The sequence below is a fragment of the Somniosus microcephalus genome, chromosome 19 (assembly GCF_052327205.1).
Source record: "Somniosus microcephalus isolate GS21.2 chromosome 19, FLI_Smic_1.0, whole genome shotgun sequence".
In the NCBI taxonomy this organism is placed as follows: domain Eukaryota; kingdom Metazoa; phylum Chordata; class Chondrichthyes; order Squaliformes; family Somniosidae; genus Somniosus; species Somniosus microcephalus.
The window spans coordinates 57,345,623-57,373,596 of NC_141005.1; the positions used below are offsets into that span (position 1 = coordinate 57,345,623).

General features: G+C 45.8%; 1 protein-coding gene across 3 annotated transcripts in view; it reads right to left on the reverse strand.

Annotated features, from left to right (window-relative positions):
• Window positions 1-27,974, reverse strand: part of hnf1a (HNF1 homeobox a) — a 268,622-nt gene that overhangs the window by 41,326 nt on the left and 199,322 nt on the right. For 2 of the 3 annotated variants that reach the window (XM_085961826.1, XM_085961827.1), the window contains exon 8: window positions 3,656-3,774. The exons of the other annotated variant lie outside the window; for it this stretch is intronic. In XM_085961826.1, the coding sequence (XP_085817952.1) occupies window positions 3,656-3,774 (119 nt within the window). The remainder of the gene's footprint in view (window positions 1-3,655; window positions 3,775-27,974) is intronic. 3 annotated transcript variants of the gene reach the window in all.

The window sequence follows — 27,974 nt, forward strand, 5'->3', positions numbered from 1 at the left end:
TCGTGAATCTTTGGAATTCTCTACCCCAGAGAGCTGTGGAGGCCGAGTCATTGAATATATTCAAGGCTGAGATGGACAGATTTTTGAACTTCAGGGGATCAAGGGTTATGGAGAACAGGGTTATGGGGGGCACGGTGGCATAGTGGTTAGCACTGTTGCCTCACAGCGCCAGGGACCCGGGTTCAAATCTGGCCTCGGGCGACTGTCTGTGTGGAGTTTGCACATTCTCCCTGTGTCTGCGTGGGTTTCCTCCGGGTGCTCCGGTTTCCTCCCACAGTCCAAAGATGTGCAGGTTAGGTTGATTTGGCTATGATAAATTGACCCTTAGTGTTAGGGGATTAAATACGCGGGGTTACGGGGATAGGGTGGGATATGTGTCGGTGCAGGCTCGATGGGCCGAAATGGCCTCTATCTGCACTGTAGATTCTGTGATTCTGTGATTCTGTGAAAAGTGGAGTTGAGGCCAAGATCAGATCAGCCATGATCTTATTGTATGACGGAGCAGGCTCGAGGGGCCGAATGGCCTAATCCTGCTCCTATTTCTTATGTTCTTATGTAACATTGTGAGATACAGTATATGAGTAATTTGAGACATGGCATGTGGTAAGTGTAGCATGCTTGGGAGGAAGAGGTGACTTTGGATCTATAGTTCCCCAAGCTCTCCACCACTGGGATTTTCCTCGTGTCATTTCTGGGTCTGGTGTAGACTGATTGATAGAGAGTGATTAGTCAACAACTCCATTATCATTGTATCATGTGACTACCAGGATGGGAGAAGGCAAATTAGATGGACCATGGCCTTTATTCGTCCAGCAATTCCTATGTTCCTATGAGAAACTTGGTGGACCTCACATTCCTAAAAATGTTAATAATTTGGGATTTCTTTTCTTCTCCATTTGATGGGAGGAATTACTACGGCTTATCTGTGCAGCATCATTGTTCTTAAATATCATGCGGTTTAATATAAAACATCAACAAAACCTGTAACCAAGGCGGTTCCTGTGGGTCCAGTTGGTCACACAGTGTTGGACCCCAGAGAGAGGTTCTTAGTTCAAATCTAACATATTGCAGGTCAATAGCAGTTGTCCTGTCTGACCAGATGTACAGGATTTAGCTCTTGTTTGATCCATAGGAAGGTATTAAAGGAAATGAGTCCCCAGCTTTCCTATAAAGCGAACATCCTGCTTATCTGTGTTCCAGTTAACTGGCTTCTATTGCATAATAAAAAGGAAGTATTGGGCCAGTGTATTGATACCCAGGCTCAGTGACGATATGCTTTTAGGATGGCAAATCCTGTAACCATGGAAACGATTATGCCAGTGTAAGCTATCCTGGATCATAATAGGGATTGAAGTGCATGGAAATGAATTCAAAATAAATCAATTAAGGCTACAGCTGGGTTACGGTACCTGCCCTGAGAATGTTTAGTAAGCTGGACCCCATATTACTAAAACATGTGAATGCAAAGGGATTTCAGAGAGAAGGCAGTGGTTTTTATTTACTTTCTGCACTATTTTGCGGTGATTTTATTTTCCCAGCTCCACAAACTCTCACTACCCCCAACTCCAAGTACCATGTATTAATCCCGACCTGTCCTCAGGACTCTGTAATTAGCTAGAGTTCACACAGTGGCTTAGTGGGGAAGGGGTTTTACCCAGTTTTATACTGAAGTATACAGACCAGGAGATCTTGGGCTTGACAGTCAGTTTGCGCTGGCTTCAGCTGGGGCCGGGGTATGGCTGCTACAATGCCCATGTCCTTGGGCTAGAGAGGAACAATCAGCCAGGATTCCTACTGCTGCCCACCATCCAGTGACTGTCCGGTAGAAAGTGAGGTTGTGTGGATGGTCAAGTAAAAGCATGATTGGGCAGGGCTGTCCCCCCCCCCAACCCCCCACCACCCCCATCCCCTTGGTGAATGTCCTGCCAATACTCGTGGTCTGGATTTGTACACAAAGAATGGCCACTTGGGTGAAGTACCAGAGGACCGCCAGTGTGCGTGGAACTGGATCGAAGCCCCTTTCAGAAAAGAATGATGGAAAAAGGAACTGTGAAGAGGCGCAGGAGAGGAGCCTAGAATCTGACTCTCTCATTCTCTCCAGTGGGAAAATATCGCTGTGGTACCACCGTGCCCACCCACCTCCGCCTCCCGCGAACATCCTCCAACAACCCAGATGTGATCAGCAACTCACTGGAGACGGTGGCCTTACAGAAATGGTAAAAAGAACTGGAGTGTGAAAAATGAACGCAGAAAAGGACTATTAGCAAGATCCCATCGTCCTGTTAGCAGATACAAAACAGAAAATGTTCCTTTTTCAGCATCAACAACAACAACCACCTGCATTTATATAACGCCTTTAAAGTAGTAAAAATCCCAAGGTGCTTCACAGGAGTGTAATCTGGCAAAAAAAATTGACACAAAGCCAAAGAAGGAGACATTAGGATAGGTGACCAAAAGCTTGGTTTTAAGGAGGGTCTTAAAGGAGGAGAGGGGTGAGGTTTAGGGAGGGAATTCCAGAAAATTCAGAAAAGCATCATTACCTTTCCCCCATTTAGGGTTACCAACCCTTCAGGATTGCCCTGAAATCTCCAGGAATTAAAGATTAATCTCCTGGACACTGCTGTGAGCAACCCGGGAGAGAAATCATTGGGTATTTAAAAAAAAATGTTTTTTCACTTTCTTTGAACACTTTCATTTATTGATTGTAAAAATACTGGAAATGGGAATTAAAGGTCTGTTTGATTGGGTTGGGCGGGTTGAGGCAGGAGGTCATGCGATGAAATCTCCAGGAATATGTCCAAGAGCGGTCGGCGACCCGAACGCCTTTAATGAAGAAACATGTAAAAGCACAAAGACAAAGGTGGCAATTTTGCCCTATGTCCCAGGAATATACACGGCATGAAATGAATATTTTGGCTACTGGATAGAATGAAATGAGAGAGTATTTCTCTTTTCAGGAACGAAGTAATCAGCACATTGTTCCGTACTCGGCACCAGGTTTGTGCAGCCATTAAATGGCGTTTGAATTGATGGGGCGACCACGAGTGCCTGCTCAGTGGAGCCTGCTCTCATGGAGATTTCTGACTAGGACTCATTCATCACCCGCTGAATCTCGGCTTTGTTCCCTGTTATTTTTATTTTGTTATTGTTTAGCGGCAGACAGCTGGGCTTTCCCCTGGGAAATCTGCCTGCAATTCCATAAAGTTTATCTGCATCGCCTAGTTGGTTCTGGACGAGCAGGCAGCTTTCAGCGCAATTTTTCATTCGCTAGGGATGTCTGCAGGTAATGGGTTGAAGTACCCTTTGTAATCGGTTTAGCAGAGTCACAGAGCGTTCTGTAAATGATTCATGGGAGGGTAGGGGGCACGCAATGACTATCTCGGATCCTGAAATTTGCCAGATATTATTTCTAAATGACCGCAGTGGGTCCCTAGGGGATGGTCTTTCATTTGATGATATCTCGGAGATGATATTCATTCAGGAGAAACTGGCGAGTAGCTTTCCTGCACCGTGCTAAGGTTGCATTTGATAAGCGACTGATATTTTCAGGACATCTTCCTTTGGTTATTTTTGAAAGCTGGAACTTTTCACCACTCAGAAAGGTATTCCTCCCCCCCCTCACCCCGCCCGAGAGAAGTAATGCGTCACTCATTACCTGCTTTGCCATGGGAAGACTGGTCAGGCTGCTAAGATTGCTAGCGTCAGTGAAGACCATGGTCTGTGGGAAGAGGCTGGCGTGGTACTGCGACAGTTCTGGCTTGTGGCTGTATACAGCTGCATTAAAAAAAAAAATCATTTTAGTGAGTCCCACTCTAAATATTTGTGCTATATGGCACTTTTTTTATGGGTTACTGTTTTTCTTGTCTTGTTGAACCATCCATAGGGTTGCCAACCCTCCAGGATTGCCCTGGAGCCTCCGGGAATTGAAGATTAATCTCCAGGGCACTGCTGCCGGCAACCCGGGAGACAAAGCATCGGGGCATTAAAAGAATAGTTTGTTTTTTTTGAACGCATTTGTTTATTAGTTACATTGGAGATGGGAAAAAAGGCTGTTTGGCTGGGCGGGGTCGTTGGAGACGGGAGGTCATGTGGTGAAACCTCAGGAATACGTCCAGCCAGAGTTGGTAATACTAACCATGCACCTTCAGAAGTGAATGAGTGCCTCAGTTCCTCCAATTTTCTCCTTATAATGCAGTAACAGAAGAAGCAGCAATGGACTTTATAGGGGCCAAACGCCCCAAAGATGGCAGCAAGGCTCTCTCTGAAGGCCTTGGCTAAGGCCGGGGCCTGAAGAAAATTAAGTGCTGAGCCTGGCTTGGAGGGAGAGGAGCCTGCTTTAAAGTCCTCTCACTTTACTAGGGCAACTCGGCTCCTTTAACACCACTTCCCAGGGCCCATTGCCACTTTCCCCGTAGTGGGCTCAGGAAGCGAGATGGACAAGAGGGAAGTAGGCCAGGAACCCAGGCCCTGCTCTCCCCACTGCCATCTGCATGTGGCGAGCAGGCAGGCAAGGAGTGTCCATCCACAAACCCAGAGGGAGTAGGAGTGGAGGTGGCGGGTAGAAGGAGCAGGAGGGGGGCAGGGAGCATGAGTCGGGTGAGGGAAATCTGGGGTGGTGGTAGGCTTCTCTGCATGAATTTTCCATGATTGCAGAGGAGAATTCCCTTCACTGTCGCATTAGCGAATGTGCTGGTCTTAAAGAGATATCAGCACAACTTCATCAGTGCGGAGTCTTTGTGTTCTCCTTCTGCCTACATTGTAGAGTGTGTGGCTGCGGGAAGCATGTGGCCTGTAAATCACTCAGTTGCTGGACCTAATATAAAAGCAAGCTGTTAATGGCACATCCTGAAGGTGACCCTACTGTGTTTTAACGCACACTTAATCCATATTTGTAATAAGCAAAGGCGAATTACTGGTAATTTATTATTATTTCAATGCAGAATTATTAATCTCAGTGGTGTATTTAAAATGTCAAAACCTCTCCAGGGTTCTGTATTAACAGCATCAAAACCACTTTGGAAATCTACAGGGACCCTTGCAGTGATCACCTGGTAAATGTATAAATTGCCTTTCCACAATTTCCCATCAATATTGGAGACTGCAGAAAAGAAAGATTGGTGTCAGTACAGAAAAGAAATCGATGCAGACAAAAATATTTCCTATCCTTATACAATATATCAAACGACACCATCTTCAGGAGAACTCTGGGGACGGAGACTGGTCCGAGGGAGCCATTTACAGCACGGTGACGTCCAGTACAACTGATGCGATGATCTGTCTTGTGGCTCATGATATCCACCAACCCATTGATGGGTTACTGTCTTGAAACACACAGGGGCTGAAATTGGCTACACAATATTAGGAACGAATGCGTCCATGTAAAATTCCTCTGTCTTCTATTTTGGCAGAGGTGCCATTTAAAGTGAATAGGTCGCGCATCCTTGTAAAAGCAATTTCGTATTTATTTATCTCAGCCTTGAATATACTCAAAGACTCAGCATTCACAGCCCTCTGGGGCAGAGAATTTCAAAGATTCACAACCATGTTCATAATTATGAGAGGTTTTCATAAGGTAAATAGGGAAAATTCTATTTCACATGATCACAATACAATTACAGATGAGGAAGGCCATTCTCCATTCATCCATCCACAACTACCCTAACACCCCCACAATTGCAGCATCCAATTGGTCCTTAAATGATTCATTCCACTACCTTATTTGGAAGTCCATTCCATTTGTTGATCACTCTCTGTGTGAAGAAAAATTTCCTGCTATCAGTCCTAAATTTACCTTATACTAATTTAAACCTGTACCGCTTTGTCCTGCTCACGCAATTTACTTTAAAGCAATTTTCTTCTTCGACAGCACCTCCCAAACCCGCAACCTCTACCATTTAGAAGGACAAGGGCAGCAGGCGCATGGGAACACCACCACCTCCAAGTTCCCCTCCAAGTCACACACCATCCTGACTTGGAAATATATCGCCGATCCTTCATCGTCACTGGGTCAAAATCCTGGAACTCCCTCCTTAACAGCACTGTGGGAGTACCTTCACCACATGGACTGCAGCAGTTCAAGAAGGTGGCTCACCACCATCTTCTCAAGGGCAATTACGGATGGGCAATAACAATGTCATTCTTGGCTATTTCAACACCATTCATGAAGAACCTGTGTTTGTAGGGTTGGTTGATGAATAGAAATTGGCAGGTATCAGAACATTGTACATTTACTCTGGCAATCAGCTCAAATCAGAAACAATACCTACAGTCAAAAGGAAATACATAAGAACATAAGATTTAGAAGCAGGAGTAGGCCTACGACCCTTCGAGCCTGCTCCGCCATTCAATATCATCGCTGATCTTCGACCTCAACTCCACTTTCCCACCCGATCCCCATATATATCTCTTGGTTCCTGTGGAGTCCAAAAATCTATCGATCTCAGCCTTGAATATACTTAAAGACTGAGCAACCACAGCCCTCTAGGGTAGAGAATTCCAAAGATTCACAACTCTCTGAGTGAAGGCATTTCTCCTCATCTCAGTCTTAAATGGCTGACCCCTTATCCTGAGACTATGCCTCTAGTTCTAGACTCTCCAGCCAGGGAAACAATCTCTCAACATTTATCCTGTCAATCCCCCTCAGAATCTTATATGTTTCAATGAGATCACCTCTCATTCTTCTAAATTCCAGAGAGTATAGACCCAATCTGCTCAATCTCTCCGCATAGGACAACCCTCTCATCCCAGGGATCAATCTAGTGAACCTTTGTTGCACCACCTCTAAGGCAAGTATGTCCTTTCTCCGATAAGGAGACCAAAACTGTGCACAGTACTCCAGGTGTGGTCCCACCAAGGCCCTGTACTATTGTAGCAAGACTTCCTTGCTCTTGTACTCCAACCCCCTTGCAATAAAAGCCAACATGCTATTTGCCTTCCTAATTGCTTGCTGTACCTGCACGCTAACTTTCTGTGTTTCCTGTACGAGAACACCAACAATTAATAGTTTCTCACCATTAAAAAAATATAGGCCTAGAAATTCGGTGGGCTGCGCCACCAGTTAGCGCCTAAAGAGGGCACTCAGTGGCTTTAGCGCCACTGGCCACGCCTCCCGCGATATTTAGCGGGGCGCTAATGGCGGCATTAGCCTGTTGCGCTGCGCCGCCACCGATGATGTCATCGGTGTGCGCAGCGCCCCGCTACCGCCCCGATCATGATATTTGGTAGCGCCTGCCTCTGTAGCACCGTTCGCAAATCGCGCCTGGTTCACGGGGCCTACCTGTGGCGGCAGTGGCGCAAATTAAGGTGGAGGTGTGGGGCGGCCATTTTTTCCGGTGGCCGCCTGCCAGCACCTTCGTCCCCGGCCTCCTGATCCCCTCCCCCCCTGGCAGTGCCGGCTGTGTCCCGAGAGCCCGGCACTTCTCCTCGGTGCCGGGCTCTTTTGCCGGCACTCGAGATCACTCATCGCGCTGGTGCAGGCCCCTCCCCCTTAAGAAGCGGAGGAAGGCCTGCAGTACCGCAGCGCGCCGTGCCGCAGCGTGTGGCGCTGTGGCACTTTGCACTGCGATATATTCAGTTTCAGCGCCCTAAGAGGGACGCGAGGCGCCTCGAGCAGCGCCCCGAGTCCCTCTTGGGGCGTTCAAGATGAATTTCCGGCGGGCGCAACTGCTCCGATCGCAGCGGTAATTCCGGCACCCAGGCGAGCTGGGCACCCCGTTTGCGGCTCCACCGAATTTCTCCCCCATAATGTTTCCATAATGTTTTTCTATTCTTCCTACCAAAGTGAATAACCTCACATTTCCCCACATTATTCTCCACCTGCCACCTTATTGCCCACTCACTTAACCTGTCCATATCCCTTTGCAGGCTCTTTGTGTCCTCCTCACAGCTTACTTTCCCACTTAGTTTTGTATTGTCAGCAAACTTTGATACATTGCACATGGTCCCTTCATCGAAGTCTTTAATATAGATTGTAAATAGCTGCGGCCCCAGCACTGATCCTTGCAGCCACCCCACTAGTTCTAGCCTGCGGACCGGAAAAAGTCCCATTTATCCCTACTCTCTGTTTTCTGTCCATTAACCAATCCTCTATCCATGCTAATGCATTACCCCCAACCCCATTAGCCTTTAATGTGGCACCTTATTGAATGCCTTTTGGAAATCCAAATATACTACATCCAATGGTTCCCCATTATCTACAAACTCAAAAAACTCTAATAAATTTGTTAAACATGATTTCCCTTTCATAAAACCATGTTGACTCGGCCTAATCATGTTATGATTTTCTCAGTACCCTGTTACCACTTCCTTAACAATGGATTCCAGCATTTTTCCGATGACTGATGCCAGGCTAACTGGCCTGTAGTTCCCTGTTTTCTCTCTCCCTCCTTTCTTGAATAGTGGGGTTACATTTGCTACCTTACAATCCGCTGGGACCATTCTAGAATCTACTATCTCTGCAGCCACCTCTTTTAGATCCCTAGGATGTAGGCCATCAGGTCCAGGGGAGTTCTCTGCTTTTAGTCCCATTAGTTTCTCAAGTAATTTTTCTCTACTGATAATAATGACTTAAAGTTCCTCACTCTTATTAGCCCCTTGGTTCCCCACCATATTTGGTTACCAACTGATGTAGCATGACTGTCAGCATCATCTCATCCTTCTTGCATGCTGTGCCACTTGTCTGCATGAAATTTTGTCTGTCATTGACCTGCCTATATATGTTTCTACCAAGGTTAGGAGATTTTTTTTAACGCAGAGGCTTGGAATGTCCTACCAGAAATGGTGGTGGAAGCAGAATCAAAAGGGAAGTTTGAAATTATTTTTAAAAGAAAATTTTTAAAGCGCATGGGAATGTGACTAAGTGGACTGCTCTTTCTGAGAGTGGGCAGAAGTGCGATGGGCTGAATGGCCTCCTGTGTTGCAAAATTCTAAGATTGGATTCAGCAGTGACACCTAGGGGTAGAAAGTTGTCTTGGACGATGGCGCAATACGGGCGGTATCGCATCGTCCGCCTGTTATACGCAGTGCCTGATGTTTAATTCCATTGACTGCGATGGCACTGAATATTGGGCGGCGTGTATAACACGCGGCATATGTGATACAGCCCGTTTTGCGCTACCGCACACAATAAATTTCTAACCCCTATTGTCTAGGCTGGGGGTGTCCAAGCTTTTGTTCTTGTGTAACACATAGTGGGCTCGAATTTCCCTGGGCCGTGGAGGCGGGAATGGAGGCGTGTGGGGTGTTAAAATTGCAGAATCGGGGGGCACAAACCCTTCCTGCCCCCAACCCGCCTCCATGCCCGTTTCCCAGGAGGTGGGTACCCGACCTGTGCTGGGAGCCACCTCCCTGAGGTGGGAAGGGGATTAGTGCCAATTAATTTTGTTGTAATCCCTATTTTTATCCCTGAAGTCTGGGCTTCCCGATGGCTCCAAACCACGCCAAGTTAGCAAGGCGGACCGTCGGGCTGAAGGGTTCGAGATGTCCGGTGTTCAGGTGAGTGACGGGTGCATGAGTGCAGAGGTAAGTGTATTTGGTGTGTGTAAAGTGTTTCAATAAGTTTTACTTACCTTTACTTACTAATGCAGGCTTCCTTCCTTCAGGTCTTGAGAGTCCCTCATCTCACCGGCACAGAAAGCAGAATGGCTGCGAGCCGTCAAAAGTTGCAGCCTCTGCTTTCTGTTCTGGAGAGATCACTAAATCAGCCTGAGAGGAAGGAATTAACTTAGAGTACAGATTGTCAGTGTTTGACAGCTTCAAAGAGCTGTCAAACGCTGATATTTCATCTGTCAAAAGCTCTTGACAGATGAAAGGTCAATCTGTGACGTCACCTGTTGCCGGGTGGCCCTTAATTGGCCTGCTGAGCCCACTGGGCGGGCTCAACAAGGTCAATCAAGGGAAACTCGAGTGGGTTGGCCACAACTCGATGGAGGCGGGACTACAACCCCAAAAGTGGGAGTCCTGCCTCCTACTCACCTCCATTGATAAAATCCAGCCCATAGAGTGTAAAGCAGGGGTTTGGGGCCTCATGTAAAGTTTAAATCCATGTTTTTCAAGATGAGAGGGGGTTAGCGCTGTTTCTTCATTGGTTCAGGTGGTGGTTATAAATAACCTGAACTACACCCTCATGGCATATGGTGAATCCACGATAAACTATACCCATGAGGAGGTCTGACCGTAGCTCAGCCACGCATTCCAGATTTGGACTGTGCAAAAGGTGGCAGTTCTACCTTTCTGGCCCTAACCCTTCGCTGCTTTATTGCTCTGTCTGGAGCAGCACAGGAAAGACCTTTGTCCACAGCACCGACTGTTCGACATCGGGAAACAATTTAATTCAGCAAGTTTTACTTTTCTTCCTGAAAATTGAAGATTGAGTGCGATCATCCTTTTTTCTGAGTGGTGGACTAATTTCAGCAACACCAACTGCGGGCTATGAAGACTTTTTCTGCGAGGCATTTCCAATGCTTGTGGAACTCTTGTAGTTTGTGAATAATGAACTGCTAATCTGTCCCATTTAGATGAACAATGAATTGATTAGCAATGAGAAAGGAGAGAACGTGGCCCATTAATCTGTTACTAAAGTATGGTATGTGTGTACAGACTACAAATCATGCATTCAGGGAGGAAATTACCTATCTAATTAGGCAGATTATCATTAAAATAAATGATGTGGGTGAACAGGATTATACATTTAAAAGGGAAGACTAACCCCTGTAAAACAATAGATTTAAAGAGACGCCATTTGAATTATAAAGTGTGGCTATGTTGACATTTGTAAGAAGTCACACAACACCAGGTTATAGTCCAACAGTTTTATTTGAAATCACAAGCTTTCAGAGTGCTGCTCCTTCATCAGGTGAAGTGGAGAGATGCCTATAGACACAGATTATACAGTCAGAGAATAATGCCAGATGATTACAGGTAATCTTTCTAACTGCCATTTATCACACCTCGGCAGAGAGATAATCACAGCAATCAAAGGTGTGAATGGTGTCCAAACAGGTCAGTCAGGAAAACATTACATCAAAGAACAATGAGGTGGGGTCACAAGGGGTAAAATGTTGCAGATGCTGGGGTCTGTATGAAAAACAAAAAACAGACAAAACACATTTTCTTTGCTGGAAATCACAGCAGGTCCGGCCGCATCTGTGTAGAGAGAACAAGCCAACGACGACTTGAGTCTGGATGACCCTACGTCAGGTAGGGTTACATGTAGTGTGACATGAACCCAAGATCCCGGTTGAGGCTGTCCTCATGAGTGCGGAACTTGGCTATCAGTTTCTGCTCTACGATTTTGCGTTGTCATGTGTCTCGAAGGCCGCCTTGGAGAATGCTTACCCGAAGATCGGCGGCTGAATGTCCTTGACCACTGAAGTGTTCCCCGACTGGGAGGGAACACTCCTGCCTGGCGATTGTTGCGCGGTGTCCGTTCATCCGTTGTCGCAGTGTCTGCATGGTCTCGCCGATGTACCATGCTCCGGTGCATCCTTTCCTGCAGCGTATGAGGTAGACAACGTTGGCCGAGTCACATGAGTATGTACCATGTACCTGGTGGCGGTGTCCTCACGTGTGATGATGGTATCTGTGTTGATGATCTGGCATGTCTTGCAGAGGTTGCCGTGGCAGGGTTGTGTGGTGTCGTGGTCGCTGTTCTCCTGAAAGCTGGGTAATTTGCTGCGAACGATGGTCTGTTTGAGGTTAGGCGGCTGTTTGAAGGTGAGTAGTGGAGGCGTGGGGATGACCTTAGCGAGGTGTTCGTCGTCATCGATGACATGTTGAAGGCTGCGAAGAACATGCGATTTTTTGCTGTGGCCCGTCGGAACTGTCGATCGACGAGTTGAGCGTCTTATCCCCAGCTCTACAGCAGACGCCGCAACCTCGAAACCGAGATAGAGTCCATGTTCTCAGTCTGTGCTCAGGATACAGCAGACCAGCTACGAGACACCGCCAAACAGACAAGGCAACGGAACTACACTGCCTACATGCACACCAAGAACAGGAAGCTTTAAAAACTTGGCATCACCACCAGCAGCAACCAAGCCTCCCCCGGTACCACGGTTGAAACCACAGGGAAGTCCATCGTCAACTTGTCCGACCACACCCTTCAACCAGATGAAATTGAAGTTCTCAGCCGAGGGCTCAATTTCTGCCCCACCACCAAAATGGACCCCATCGGTCTCGCGGCAGACACAGAGGAATTCATCAGGAGAATGAGGCTCCGGGAATTCTTCCACAAATCCCAAGATGTCAGCAGCGAACCCAATGAGGCAACCAATGATCCAGAACAGCAGACAGAGGGATCCGCAGTGCAGCAACCGAAGAAGAAAGAGTCAAATTGGACCCCTCCAGAGGGTCGCTGCCCTAAGCTTGACATGTATGCTCAAGCTGTCAGGAGATGCATCAACGCCAGATTCATCAGCCGCACTCACAAGACAGTCCAGAATGTCACCCGAGCACAACGCAACGCCATCCACGCTCTCAAGACCAACCGCAACATCGTCATCAAACCAGCAGACAAAGGAGGAGCCATCGTCATACAGAACAGAACGGACTATTGCAAAGAAGCATACCGACAACTGGACAACCAGGAACACTACAGACAGTTACCCGCAGATCCGACCAAAGAACACACCCGCCAACTCAACAGACTGATCAAGACCTTCGATCCAGACCTTCAAAGCATCCTACGCGCTCTCATCCCACATACTCCGGACCTGCTGTGATTTCCAGCAAAGAAAATGTTTTTTGTCTGTTTTTTGTTTTTCATACAGACCCCAGCATCTGCAACATTTGACCCCTTGTGACCCCACCTCATTGTTCTTTGATGTAATGTTTTCCTGACTGACCTGTTTGGACACCATTCACACCTTTGATTGCTGTGATTATCTCTCTGCCGAGGTGTGATAAATGGCAGTTAGAAAGATTACCTGTAATCTTCTGGCATTATTCTCTGACTATATAATCTGTGTCTATAGGCATCTCTCCACTTCACCTGACGAAGGAGCAGCGCTCCGAAAGCTTGTGATTTCAAATAAAACTGTTGGACTATAACCTGGTGTTGTGTGACTTCTTAAATTTGTCCACTCCAGTCCAACACCGGCATCTCCACACTATGTTGACATTGTCACTGCTATCTTAGATCATTTTACCTTATATTGGTAAATAGACCAAAAAATGTCCATGAAGATAATGGCCCTTTGGACGTAATTGTGATTAGTTTTGACTTACTTTATCTCCACTCACACTGCCCCCCCCCCCGATTTCTGTTTCTGTTGATTAAAAAAGTATATCAGTACGTGAACTGTTCACACTTTGTTTCGAGAAGTGACAGGTTGACAGAGTGATGGAGTCATGAACCCGACAAGAAACTCTTTAGTGTGAAGGGTAAATCTAGAGCACTATTACAAGGTAAAATGTAACAGTAGGACGAGAGGCACGAGTTTATACTGATGAAAGGCAAATTTTCCATGCAAGTGAAAAGTTACAGAGTAGTTCTCCGTGATTGGAACCCTGTACTACTACAACAACAACAACTTGCATTTATATAACTCCTTTAAGGTTGTAAAGGTGCTTCCGCGTTACAAAAAAAACAATGAGCCACATGAGGAGAAATTAGGGCAGGTGACCAAAAGCCTGGTCAAAGAGGTAGTTTTAAAGAGCGTCTTAAAGGAGGAGAGAGGTGGAGAGGCGAATAGGTTTAGGGAGGGAATTCCAGAGTTTAGGGCTAGGGGAAGTTGATCTGACTCCATGCTCATATTGTGGAAACACTCAACTGCCAATTTTTGTTATGCTCCAGTTTACAGTTGACAACACTTCAACTACCCGTGGAGCAGAGCGGATTCTCCCACCCCACGTTTGCAGATGGTCTGCAGAATTCACTTCAAGTGGATCTAGGATGTGAACTGAGATAACATCAACTTCAAAGAGAGGATCTCCATTAACATCTTCACTAGACTGCTGTCAAGTCGAACAAGGCTCAACTGTATTCAAACGATGGTTCAAATGTTTATTTTCACTTGAATGAAAGCACAGTTCAGGATTGAGTTGCCAGTCCTGAAATTTGACCTTATCTCTGACTTTAAATGGCTAAAAATTTCAAGAAAGCTGTGGCTGAGAATATGATTAGATTGAAATAACCATCATGCACAAGCAGGGTAAAACTGTCCGAAACCCTCCTAACCTTGGATGTCTAGATACATTCAACTGAAGATAAATTCAATATTTGAGAATACTATCTCTATGAGGCTGCAATTATTGCTTTGCTCTGCGCAACATCCAAGGAAACCTGACATGTTGTTCAGATCTACAGCTGAAACATAATTACAGCCAGGTTTCCCCCCTCCCCACCCCAACCACTCCCTTCGGCCCTCCACCCCCCAGACCTTACTCTCTTATTGATTTTTGTCTAACTGCATATCTTGGCTGACACTTTAATATATTTCCTTCCCTTTGAAGGCCTTTTCAAGGCTGCACACCTCCTCACAAGAGCGGTGTATTCACCTCTTATTTACAGCCTGTCTGTCAATGGATCACTGGTGTGGAGGCATCTACGTTCATTTGCATCTGCTCAAGTGACAAAGCTATTCGTCAAGAGTAATGGGACAGCAAACTGGCAATGAGGTGGCCAACTAAAAGGCAAGGTCAAATCTGTCAATGGTCTGGCAACAGCAGCCATTATTAGGGTTCTGTCAGAGAGTTAAAGACTTTTGTGTTCCAGTTCCTTATGTTTAAATTGAATGCTGTGCTGTGCTGAACTTATGTTTCTGGTGAAATTTAGTATGGCCACGATCATGACACGATCGAGTTACCCTCAGTATAGTTAAGATCAAGGGTTATTTACATTTAATTCTGGAGTCTATTACAATCAACTGATGTGTCTGCCCTCTTGGGTGTACGTAAATAGGAACATAGGAATAGGAGTAGGCCATTCAGCCTCATGAGCCTGTTCCACCATTCAATGAGATCGTGGCTGATCTATATCTTAATTCCATCCACCTGCCTTGGCACCATAAAAGATCCCATGATGCTATTTGAAGTAGAGATGGGGAGTTCTCCCTGGTGTCTGGGCCAATATTTATCTATCAACCAACATCACTAAAAACAGATGACCTAGTCATTTGTATCATTGCTGTTTGTGGGACCTTGCTGTATGTAATTTGGCTGTTGCGTTTCCTACATTACAACAGTAACTACACTTCAAAAGTACTTCATTGGCTGTAAAGCACTTTATAACATCCTGAGGTCATTAAGGCACTATATAAATGCAAGTTCTTTCTTTTACAAATTAATAATTAGAAACGAATCAGAGTTCCCCCAGTGGATCAGTGGGTAAAATTATTATGGTGTGGAGATGCCGGTGTTGGACTGGGGTGGACAAATGTAAGAAGTCACACAACACCAGGTTATAGTCCAACAGTTTTATTTGAAATCACAAGCTTTCGGAGCGCTGCTCCTTCGTCAGGTGAAGTGGAGAGATGCATAAAGACACAGCTTATATAGTCAGAGAATAATGCCAGATGATTACAGGTAATCTTTCTAACTGCCATTTATCACACCTCGGCAGAGAGATAATCACAGCAATCAAAGGTGTGAATGGTGTCCAAACAGGTTAGTCAGGAAAACATTACATCAAAGAACAATGAGGTGGGGTCACAAGGGGTCAAATGTTGCAGATGCTGGGGTCTGTATGAAAAACAAAAAACAGACGAAAAAACATTTTTTTTGCTGGAAATCACAGCAGGTCCGGCCACATCTGTGTAGAGAGAACAAGCCAACGACAACTCGAGTCTGGACACCATTCACACCTTTGATTGCTGTGATTATCTCTCTGCCGAGGTGTGATAAATGGCAGTTAGAAAGATTACCTGTAATCATCTGGCATTATTCTCTGACTGTATAATCTGTGTCTATAGGCATCTCTCCACTTCACCTGATGAAGGAGCAGCACTCTGAAAGCTTGTGATTTCAAATAAAACTGTTGGACTATAACCTGGTGTTGTGTGACTTCTAAAATTATTATGTGCTGTGGTGCCGAGCAATACAAACTAGGGAGGTCTTTGGTCTGGTCACTAGTCCATGCGGGGTTAGCTAATCTAAGCTGGGGCAGCAGTAGCAGGAGCTCAGCATCCTTGAGATGGGGAAGGGAGAAATTTGCCAGGGTTTAGCATCCTGATTGCCATCCAGTGACCCATGCCGGAAGGTCAACTTGAGTAGACGTCGGGCGAGAACAAGATTGGGCTTCATGGTGACGTCTGCTCCCCCACCCTTCAGTACCCAACGGACACTTACTATCGAGATTCATGAAAGGAAGAATGGTCACTTAAGCAAGATAATGGGGGGGGGAGGGCAGCAACTGCCCTGGAATCTTACCCCAGTATAAGTCAGCACCATGGGGAGCAAAGGGAAATGAAGCAGAATGGGGAAAAAAAGGAAATGAACCAAAAGTATGCAGCTAGTGTACTTGGAACAATTCCACAAAATATTTTGAAACATTCTTGAAGTGAAGATGTTCTAGAATGAAAGTCCTGATAACTAGCTGTTAAAACGTCAATTATCCACCAATGTTCAACTGAGCTCTGACAGAAAATCCACTCAGAAGTTTCCATTTTAGAAGGTTATCACTTGAAATATTGATTAGACAGATGTCTAAGAATGGTAGAATCCAGAGTTAGAGAAAGTGGATATCACTATATTGTTCTTTTGTGTTCCCTCCACTGGATTGTATCAAATAATCTTTGTGCAAAGCTTGTGGAATCAGAATGAGCAAGAAACTGCACCACAATTGGCTGCTGTTAGTCCTGGACGTGAAAATCTCAGGATGCGACTTTGGTTTTTGGCTTTCGCATTTTAAACAGAACTTCTGGTTTGGGAGAGTAATTGTAGCCGCTCCCAAATGTTCTTTCCTGTTTAGGAACTTTCTGGATAAAACCAATCAGGCTGATAGCTAAGTGTGCAGAGGAAATGTTAAGAGTGTGCAGTTCTGATTTTGGTTGGGAGTAAGTTCTGTTATAGGCAGAGTTTCCAGTGTTTATTTCCATAGGTATTGCAATTCTTTTGTCAATATCAGAGCAGAATTGTGAAAAGATATAAAGATTAAGCATCAGCCTCAAAGTATACAGCATGTTAGAGCAAGTAGTAAAACAATGAGGGCCGTGGAGCGAGTAAATGGGGCCGTGGAACGAGAAATCTGGGAGAACTGTGGAACGAAGAATCGGGGCCGTGGAACGAAGAATTGGGGCCGTGGAACGAGGAATCGGGGCCATGGAACGAAGAATTGGGGCCGTGGAACGAGGAATCGGGGCCATGGAACGAAGAATTGGGGCCGTGGAACGAGGAATCGGGGCCATGGAACGAAGAATTGGGGCCGTGGAGCGAGGGATCGGGGCCATGGAACGAAGAATTGGGGCCGTGGAACGAGGAATCGGGGCCATGGAACGAAGAATTGGGGCCGTGGAACAAGGAATCGGGGCCATGGAATGAAGAATTGGGGCCGTGGAGCGAGGGATCAGGGCCATGGAACGAAGAATTGGGGCCGTGGAGCAAGGGATTGAGGCTGTGGAGTGAGGAATCAAGGAGGACCGTGACGTAGAGTGCCAAAGTTTGGTCCGGTTCCAAAACTGTTGCAATATGATCCATTACACAAAGACTCTTTATCTTCAGTAGCCTTCTCTTCCTGCATTCACACAGGTCACCTTGCCCATCATACAATACTCCAGTACTGTATAAATTTAACATTTCCTGCAATTTCCATTTAAAAATTATTCCATCAATCTGTCACTTAAATAGTTGTCCCACACCTAAAGAGGGCTGAGCTAACCGAATGAACATTGAGTGAAGCTCAAACCCTGACTTTGTAAAGCTGACACATTGCTTGTTCCTTGATCACCCCCCATATCCTAGTGTCAATCTGTTACCTGTGTCATGCTTTGTCCAACCTCTGGGTTCTTGGCTTGCTTTATCACTCACATTTGATATATTGGGACAATGTGTACTGACTCAAGGTGAAGCTCTAGAAAGGACAGATGGATGATTTTAAGAGACGTTGATTAATTTCATGCGGTCTTTTTGATTTCATTGTCAAATGCTATTCTCTAGTGGATGCCTCCATGTGTGGAATCACATACAGACACCTGCTGTCCTGTAATTCAACAGCCCCATGCCCACTACTACCAGACTTGATTTTTGCAACTTAATCCTAGTCTGTGTTTGCTCACCAAATATTTCAATGTTTCTTTAAAAACATTAAGTTAACGACTTAGCAATGAAACATCGGAAGTTATGTTGCATGACTGCTGGCTGATTGGATAAATGTGTTAAAATACGTATATGTGATAAGGCATTTGTTGTAATTTACAAAGTATTGACAGACAGGCCCAAGGGGTTCCACATAGTGCAGAAACATTCATCTAATTTATTGGCACCTCTATTGCCTTTCCAAGAGTGTGTAACTTAACTGTAAATTATTATTTGCATTTCATCTGGCAAGCATTAGCACACGGTAAAATTATTAGCGCGCTTAACATTAGTATTTGTGTGGAAGTATTTAATTTCTGAAATAGCTTATCAAATTATGATAAATAATAGAGTAGGGTTTTATGAGGAGAAGCAATATATTGTTCATTTGAAGTAATCAATGACTGTTCCTTATTAAAGAAGGGAAACCATTCATCATTCCCAAGCAACAGAATCCATTCTTCATTATACCCACTGGCTAATGTGCCCCTCTATGCCAGTGAAATTGCACTTTGCTTATTCATGTGTTCGCTTAAAGGAACGGTCCTTCATAAATGCATTGCTCGGTATTTAAATCTTTATCATGACAAATGCTACATTTGCAATAACATTTAAACAATAATTATAAAGCTCCTTTGTTCAATATAAGTTTATCCACCATTATGAGAACAGAAAAGTTGGCCTGCCGTGCACATGATGTCATAATGATGTCCAAATGCTGGCTTTGCCAGCGATGCCTAGATCCCAGGAACAATTTTTTTTTTTAATTCCCAGAATGCCCCTGGATGGCCATGCTCATTGAGCTTGCTTTCCAGTCATCATTTCTGGTTTATAGGAGGTGGGGATTGTTGGAAACTACTCTTAGTTAAAGAAAGAAAGAATTTGCATTTATATAGTGCCTTTTATGACCTCAGGGCATCCCAAAGGCACTATACATTACAGCCAATGAAGCCTGCTGAGTGTTTCCAGCATTTTCTGTTGTTATTTCAGATTTCCAGCATCCGCAGTATTTTGCTATTGTACAAGTACTTTTAAAGTGTAACTGTTGCAATATAGGAAACGTGGCAGCCAATTTGCGCACAGCAAGGTCCCACAAACAGCAATGTGATAACGAACAGATCATCTGTTTTAGTGATGTTGGTTGAGGGATAAATACTGGTCAGGACACGGGGGAGCAATCCGCTGCTTTACTTCGAATAGTGCCATGGGATCTTTTACATTCACTTGAGAGAGCAGACGGGGCCTCGAATTAATATCTCATCCAAAAGATGGCTTTCCACTGTGAGAATCAGCACACAGGTCCAGGTGGGATCATCGCCTTGGTCATGCTGCGATCAGTGCCTTGGTCATGGTGCGATCAGTGCCTTGGTCATGGTGCGATCAGTGCCTTGGTCATGGTGCGATCAGTGCCTTGGTCATGGTGCGATCATCGCCTTGGTCATGGTGCGATCAGTGCCTTGGTCATGGTGCGATCAGTGCCTTGGTCATGGTGCGATCAGTGCCTTGGTCATGGTGCGATCAGTGCCTTGGTCATGGTGCGATCAGTGCCTTGGTCATGGTGCGATCATCGCCTTGGTCATGGTGTGATCAGGGCCTTGGTCATGGTGCGATCAGTGCCTTGGTCATGGTGCGATCATCGCCTTGGTCATGGTGCGATCATCGCCTTGGTCATGGTGCGATCAGTGCCTTGGTCATGGTGCGATCAGTGCCTTGGTCATGGTGCGATCAGTGCCTTGGTCATGGTGCGATCAGGGCCTTGGTCATGGTGCGATCATCGCCTTGGTCATGGTGCGATCATCGCCTTGGTCATGGTACGATCAGTGCCTTGGTCATGGTGCGATCATCGCCTTGGTCATGGTGCGATCAGTGCCTTGGTCATGGTGCGATCATCGCCTTGGTCATGGTGCGATCAGTGCCTTGGTCATGGTGCGATCAGTGCCTTGGTCATGGTGTCTCCTTTGTCTTTTGCAGCAAGTTAATTCAATTGATTCAAAACACCTGCAATCCAGGGAGCCGTCCCATCACTCACCACAGCTCCCTGACCTGTGGCCATTAATTTTATCCGAGCTGCTCCGTTCACGGCCGTAACATCCGCTTACGGTGTTAATGAAGTTTCTGCCGCACTTCCAGCAAAGTTATGCCAGCAGAGTGGGAGCAGCGCTGACGAAATTACTGGTCGTGGCAAATTTAATTCAACTGGTGTATTTGGCTGTGAAGAAGAAGTAGACCGCCAGCTGTCAAGTTCCAGCAATGAGCCACCTTGGGGTGAGCAGGCAGGCTGAGGCAGGCAGTGCTTTGGGAACTGGGCAGACAGGGAGAGACAAATGCGTTGCGCCTCAGTACTGCTCCCCCAAAGTTTTATCTGGTGGCCTGTTACAAAAGGTCACTGAGAAAGTCCTGAGAGCAGTTCACATACTCTCTACCTGTGTCAGCTGTGGCTCAGTGATAGCACTCTTGCCTCTGAGTCAGAAGGTTGTTGGTTCAAGTCCCACGCCAAAAACTTGAGCACATAATCTAGGCTGACACTCCAGTGCAGGACTAAGGGAGAGTTGTACTGTCAGAAGTGCCATTTCTTGGATGAGACGTTAAACCGAGGCCCCATCTGTCCTGTCAGGTGGATGTAAAAGATCCCATTTGCACTATTTTGAGGAACAGCAGGGCCCTTATACCACCTCCCTTCCCACCGTCCAGGGCCCCAAACACCCCTTCCAGGTGAAACAGCGATTTACTTGTACTTCTCGCAATTTAGTATACCATATTCACTGCTCACGTTGCGGTCTCCTCTACATTGGGGAGACCAAACGCAGATTGGGTGACCGCTTTGCAGAACACCTCTGTTCAGTCCGTAAGAGGGACCCCGAGCTCCCGGTGGCCTGTCACTTTAATTCTCCGCTCCATTCCCACTCAGACCTCACCGTCCTCGGCCTCTTGCATTGTTCCACTGAAGCTCAGCGTAAGCTCGAGGAACAGCACCTCATCTTTCGATTAGGCACTTTACAGCCTTCTGGACTCAACATAGAGTTCAACAATTTCAGATCATAACCTCGGCCCCTATCATATATATATATATATATTTTTTATCCACACTTTTTGTTTGTGTCTTTTCTTCTCTCCCACATGGCAGCTGTCTTTCATTCTGCCAGCGCAATTCACACTTCATCTAGAGCCATCCTTTGTTTCTTAACCTGTCCCATTACCATCTCCTTTTGCCTTGAATATCTCTTAATGTCTCTTAATCTCTCCTGCCTTCTATCCTATCACAGACCTTCCCTTTTGTTCTTTCATCCCCTCCCCCCTTTCCCAGCCTCTTCACTTGCTTATAAATCTGTTCCATTTCCTGCTTTTTTTCAGTTCTGACGAAAGATCATCGACCTGAAACGTTAACTCTGTTTCTCTCTTCACAGACGCTGCCCTGACCTGCTGAGTGTCTCCAGCATTTTCTGTTTTTATTTCAGATTTCCAGCATCTGCAGTATTTTCTGTTTGTATTAGAGTTCTCCCCATGTCCTAGCCAATATTTATCCCTTAAAACAGATTATCTCATTGCTGTTTGTGGGACCTTGATGTTTGCAAATTGGCTGCCGCATTTCCTACATTACAACAGTGACTGCACTTCAAAAGTACTTCATTGGCTGTGAAGCGCTTTGGGATGTTGTGAAAGGCGCTGTATAAATGCAAGTCTTTCTTTTTTCATCTCTTGGCCAGGTTGTGAAGGCTGGCATCTGGAGTTCTGGAAAAAAAAGGATGATGGCGAAATACAAGAACAAGCTGGCCCGTGCATTTTGAGAGCCGAAGACTGTTCAGCTCTCAAAGGGTTGAAACTCCTTCACGAGTCAAGTGCAAGGGAGTGAAATTGATCACGCGGAGGAAGTGAGGCAAGGACGTGGTGCTCTGTAGCTACACGGCAGTCTTTCCCACACAGCTAAACCAATGGGATCAGTTTTCCCCACAGGAGAAGTTATGTATACCTAGGAAATCTTTAAATAAAATAATAAGATTTAAAAAAAAGAAACTGAATAGTTTCCACAGACCTGAGGCAAAAGGAATCTGCTGCAAACCAAAGGGGTTGCTGCTGCCTCAGCTGTTCCTGTGTCTCCTCGGACGACTGTTCCAATTATCACAACACCGCAGTGAAAGATTGAGTTAACTCAAGATTAAAAGGACAGCAATAAGCAATCTAACATGATTTATTCCAACCAGTGCAGTGGCCCCTGTTCCCCACAATTCCTTACAAACCAATTGTTTAGGATCGCCAGCAGAGGTCTCAATCTGAATAAATGAGATTTCTATCAAATAATGACTGCCGCTTTCAAAGATGTGAAGCGTACAAGCTAGACAATGTATCGCGGGGCATTAGCTAGCCTGGCTGACATGAACACAGGTGATTTAGACTCCGTCTGAAGGAGCTGTTCCTTTGATTTAAGCGTAATCTTAAGCGTAATCATCATGTCGCAGTAAATTTGGATCTGGATGATTTTGTTTGGTTAAAAACAAGCACATCTCCATCCATTTTCCAGTTAAACTGATTTCAATTTGGATCCAGGTCATAAATTGAAACAGAGGAGCATACACGAGAGAGATATTTTATCCATCCTGACTTCCCTCACTCTTTCCTTCCCCACAAGCTCAATATTCGCACCTCCCCTCAAGCCGACAACTCTCAGATGCCAAAGTAATTGAACTTCATTTGCCATCATTGCATACAAGACAATTTAATGAGAGAGTAAGGTTTCCTCCATAGGCTAGTTGCAGCAAAATCAGAATCGTGTTCATACAGAACGCATTTATGATTTTGCTACAAATAAGGGAACAGAGGAAAGTTTACCTCGTGGTTATAAATAACATGAGCCTAAATAGTTTGTGTTGACAGGTGACTTGACCAAGCATCGCATTCAAGCCACTTTCAAGCAGGGGGATCACTGGATGGCGATTAGGAGGAGCAGGCCGATTCGTTTTCCCTTCCCCCTACCCTGGGGTCCTTGAGGTAACTTCTCAGGCTGTCATCAACATCTTGGCTTAACTCAGCTAACTGGGACCTCCTGGATCCACAGCTTAAATCAGCCATGACACAGTCGCTAGGGACTTCCTCCAGTCTTTTCCCAAACTAGCCGCCATAACTTTGGTGGAAGATCGGCGGAATCCCCGTTTATGTGTATACCTGGGCTCCGCTGAAAAACCGGGAAATGGCCCCTCCCCACCAGGAAATTCCCGACGAATGTATTTACCCACTCGGCTATTGAGGAGACCCTGCGGATTCCGCCTTTTGTTTTATCTGTCCGTTTTTTCCTTTTAAAAACTCTTGTTTCTTTGTCTTCCATTTCTTTTAAATGCACAAGGGAAGGTTAAAATTCAGAAGGAAGGGGACTGAGAAAGATGTAATACTAAACAGGGAAGAGCAGGGAAATTGGATTGGATCAGCGGAAGAGTTAGAACCGACACAGCCACAATGAGCCCAATGGTGTCCTTCTGTGGTTTCATTTCAGTGAATCTATGATTCTAAAACACTGACTGAGATCTATTGATGTGTTATGTGGGGTCGCTATTTTGGGTATTTACAGGTAAGTACTTCACAGGATATCCCACAGGAGTAGCTGAGACAAACTTATGCTCCCGACCATTGGTCTTGAGGCTGAATCTCAATCCCTGACTGATATTCCAATTCGTCAGTGCTGAGTTTTGTTAAGTCCTTGACTAGACCACAAAGTGGGGTGCTGTGGCAGCAGAGTCTACACCATCTCAAAAGGTAGGGTGGGGGGGGAGGGGTGCACATAAAAGGCCAGCCTCAGACAGCAATTCACAAGGTGCTTTAAGGACCTCCACAGGGCTCAATGGCCCTGCACACCAGAACAAACGGCGGGAGCATGGTGGGTGGAACCAGCGGTGGGAATGTGAAAGGGTCAAAAAATAAAAGGTGGAAAAGTGTCATTTTAAACAGGACACTGAGGTGTTGCAAACACTGACAATCACTGCACAAAGGTGGACGCTTGCACCCAGGCTCACGCATAATCCCCTCCATATGCTTATGGAGGGAGTCACAGCACGCAAGGAGGTTCTCTTCCCTTCCCATGGGCGGAAGAGATCTCCCCAGGACACCAACGTTGCCTGGTTGCACATTGCAGAGGAGGGCAAAAGCAGGGATGTGGTCAGGAGGACCTGGCTGCAGTGGCACAAACCTTTCAATGATCTCAGTAGATCACGAAACGTTACTGCAAAGCCACACTCGACCTCACCCTGCTGTGCCACTCATCACATCCCCATCACTCTGCCTTCCCTACCCTACTCCTACACATGCTTATTCACACCAACTTACCTTGTACCTCCGCCCATCCCTCTCTATCTACATTATCACTTCCCCATCTCACTAGCCACCCCTCACACTCACCCTCATCCTAGTGCAATCATACCAACTAACAACACACAAGGGTAGACACTTGGGTGTTTTATGCAATGTTCATGTAAATTTTCTGTTAATGTGTTGTCAAACATTGAAATCTTTATTTTCAACACTTTGCCTTATTATACAGATCTGTGTGCGCCTTTGGAAGTGTCTTAGTGAGTTACAGTGAATGGTGAGACATAACGGTATCCCCTGCAATGGTGATGAGTGTGAAAGGAATGGCTTGGTCATTGTAGGAATGCTTTATGGTGATGGTGTGGGGTGGTGTTAACCTGCGCGTCATGTGGCAGCCAGGGTGTACAGCATCAAGCGAAGTAAATTTGGCCATGGTGAGGCCATCACTGGCCTCCCGGGCAGCAATGTTGTTGGGTGCTGATACCCTGTGCCCCCTGTGCAGCATCGGGTGATTACAGAGAAGGTTGGTATTGTTGTTGGTGTGCCTGGTGATGTTGGTGTTGGGGCTGATCGTGGAGGGATTCAGAGGACCAAGGTGAGATTTTTTTCAAGGGCACCGATGTTGCTGGAATAGATGGCAGCTGAAGTTGAGATGACAGAAGCGATCTGTCAATGGTGAGAGAGCTTGCTCCAAGGAGGTGACAGTGGATAGAGAGTTTACTCCAAACACTTGCAAACTGCATACAGCTCAAAAGTGTCTTCCAAGTCCTGAAGGCTCAAGCTTCTGACATTGGAAAGTGACCAGCTGTGAAATGGTAGCTTTCACACCACTTTTGCAGCTGTCACCTACTCACAGCAATGGGGAGACACAGAGAACCCGACTTACTTACCTGACGTGATCTCCAAACGACGTGAACCCCATTAAAAATGTGATAAAATAGAAAAAGGCTGGCAAAATAGTAGTTAACAATCGTTTAAGTATCTTAAATGCCTCCCCTGCCGCTTGGTGTCGGGTCTGTTCTGAAATTGCAGACCCGACACTTTGGAAACTTACATGGAGGTGGGTTCGCAGCGGGTTCGATTTTGACAGCAGGCCCGCCTCCAAACCTGCACTCTGAGTGCCGGCAAAATTCAGCCCAATGGGCCGAATGGCCTCCTCCTGTGCTGTAATCTTCTATGGTTCTGTATAATAGGCATAGGCTGTTGCCTGGTTTCATGCCCAAGTGGCCTTTGTTTTCACATGAGCCTAGACAGTAAGTGTTGGCAGGCTATTCCACCTTGGGGGCATTGCTCCTGTTCTCACCTTGCTGGATATGCGTGTATGTGAGTGTCAGGAGATATTAGGATCTGGCTCGACTGTGATGCCCCCACAATAGTTGAATGAAGAATGGATACTCAGGAGAGAGATAGGAAGGCGGCTAGCTGCCTTGGAGCATGCTACTTCAGGAGAAGGAAGAAGAAAGATGAGTTTTTAAAAAAATCATCGTGAGTGAAGTCTCCTTCACAAGAAAAATAACATTCTCTGCAATATTCTATTCAAAAGTACAATTGTGCATTTACTGTCATTGTCAAGTATTCTTATTGCATGATGCAGAATATTAAGCCTTATCATCACAGAATACTTAGTGTCAGTCACCATTGTAGGATATCATCTTCAGACGCTGTTTATTTGTTGAAGAGGACGCAGTGAGGGAACTTCATGTGGAGCTTTATGTTAATTCAACAACAACAACTTGTATTTATATAACGCCTTTAACGTAGTAGAACGTCACAGGAGCGTAAACAAACAAAATTTGACATCGAGCCACATAAGGAGATATTAGGGCAGACTTGGTCAAAGAGTTAGGTTTTAAGGAGCGTCTTAAAAGAGGAAAGAGAGGTGGAGAGGCGGAGAGGTTTAGGGAGGGAATTTCAGAGCTTAGGGCCTTGGCTGCTGAAGGAACGGCCGCCAGTGGTGGAGCGATTAAAATCGGGGATGCTTGAGAGGCCAGAATTGGAGGAGCGCAGATCAATGTTCCCTGTAATTTTTTTTTGGCACCGCAGCCCCTTTAAGGAGCTGCACAGGCCATTCAGAATACCGCGCATGTGTGGTTTTTCCATTGAAAAGCCGGCAAGCCAACTGTGCGGGATCCCTGGAGCGCTGTGCGGCTGCGCAGCTTAAAGGAAACATTGGCGCAGATATCTCGGAGGGTTGTCAACAATGTTACCCCTAATTTTTTGGGGGTGCGCGGCCCCTTCTCAGTTTCGAGCATGCACAAAATTTAACATGGGCAAAGCCGGTCCCTGGCTGTGCGGGACCATCAGAGAGTTGCAAGAGGGAAGAGTCACCATTGTAGGACATCATCTCATCTTCAAGGATGAGAATTTTAAAATCGAGGCGTTGCTCAACCGGGAGCCAGCGAGCACACGGGTAATGGGTGAACGGGACTTGGTGCAAGTTAGGACATGGGCAGCAGAGCTTTGGATGACCTCAAGTTTACTTAGACTTGACCCTGGTTTGTTTCTGTTTAATTCAGGTGGAGTTTCTATAAGCTTCACGTGGGCTGGCTAGGCAGTGCTTGTGAGGTATTGTTTGCGGCTATTGATGCTCCAGAATACTTTGCTTAGATACAGTCAATAGTGAGAGAATCTCCATGGTTACTGCTGGCAGTCGCTTATGTTGAATGTATGCATACAGCTGTTTGATTTAGTTTAAGAATATCATGGGGAGGTAATCCCGGTTGGGTTCTTGCCTTCATATTTCTGCTGTCACATTCTGCATGGAAACGTGACTACTTAGTCCCACAGTATGTTAATAATCATGATGACTGGGTGGCACACTGGGTTAGCATGCTGCTCCTTAATCTCTGGGGGGGTATGGATTCAAATCCAGCCTGGAAAAAGATGGTCTACATGTAAACCCTTTAATGACTGTGGAGGCCACCACCAAAAAGGTAAATTTGTTAAAAAATACTTTACCAGAGACCTGACAATCTGAGCTTTTCTTGGGTTAATCTTTATACCATTCTCTTTTAGGAGGTCTAACAATTCTTTAAGGATCTCAGTGTGCAAAAGGACGTCATCTATGTACTGTACTAAAGCTTCAGGCTTTGTGAAATCTGCCAAGTACGTTGCCTAAGATTTGGCGAAAGATCGAGGGCGCATTGTGAAAACCCTGAGGCAGGCAGGCAGGTCCAAGTGTATTGTTGGTCGCGGCGAGTGAAGGCGAATTTATGCTGGCACTGTTTGGTTCGGGGCACCGACAACAGAATGAGGTCGGGAAAGAACAGGAGGAACTTTTTAAACAATTTAAAGAATGGCCGAAACTAGGTGGACCCAAAGCAGGAGACACTGGTTGCATAAACATGATACAAGCTTCTGCTCCTCCAGCAGAACAATGGCAGGGTCTGACCTCCTGTACCAAAGGGTCCCTCGCAAGATTGCAATACGACCCGTTTGATTTCATATTCCCTACA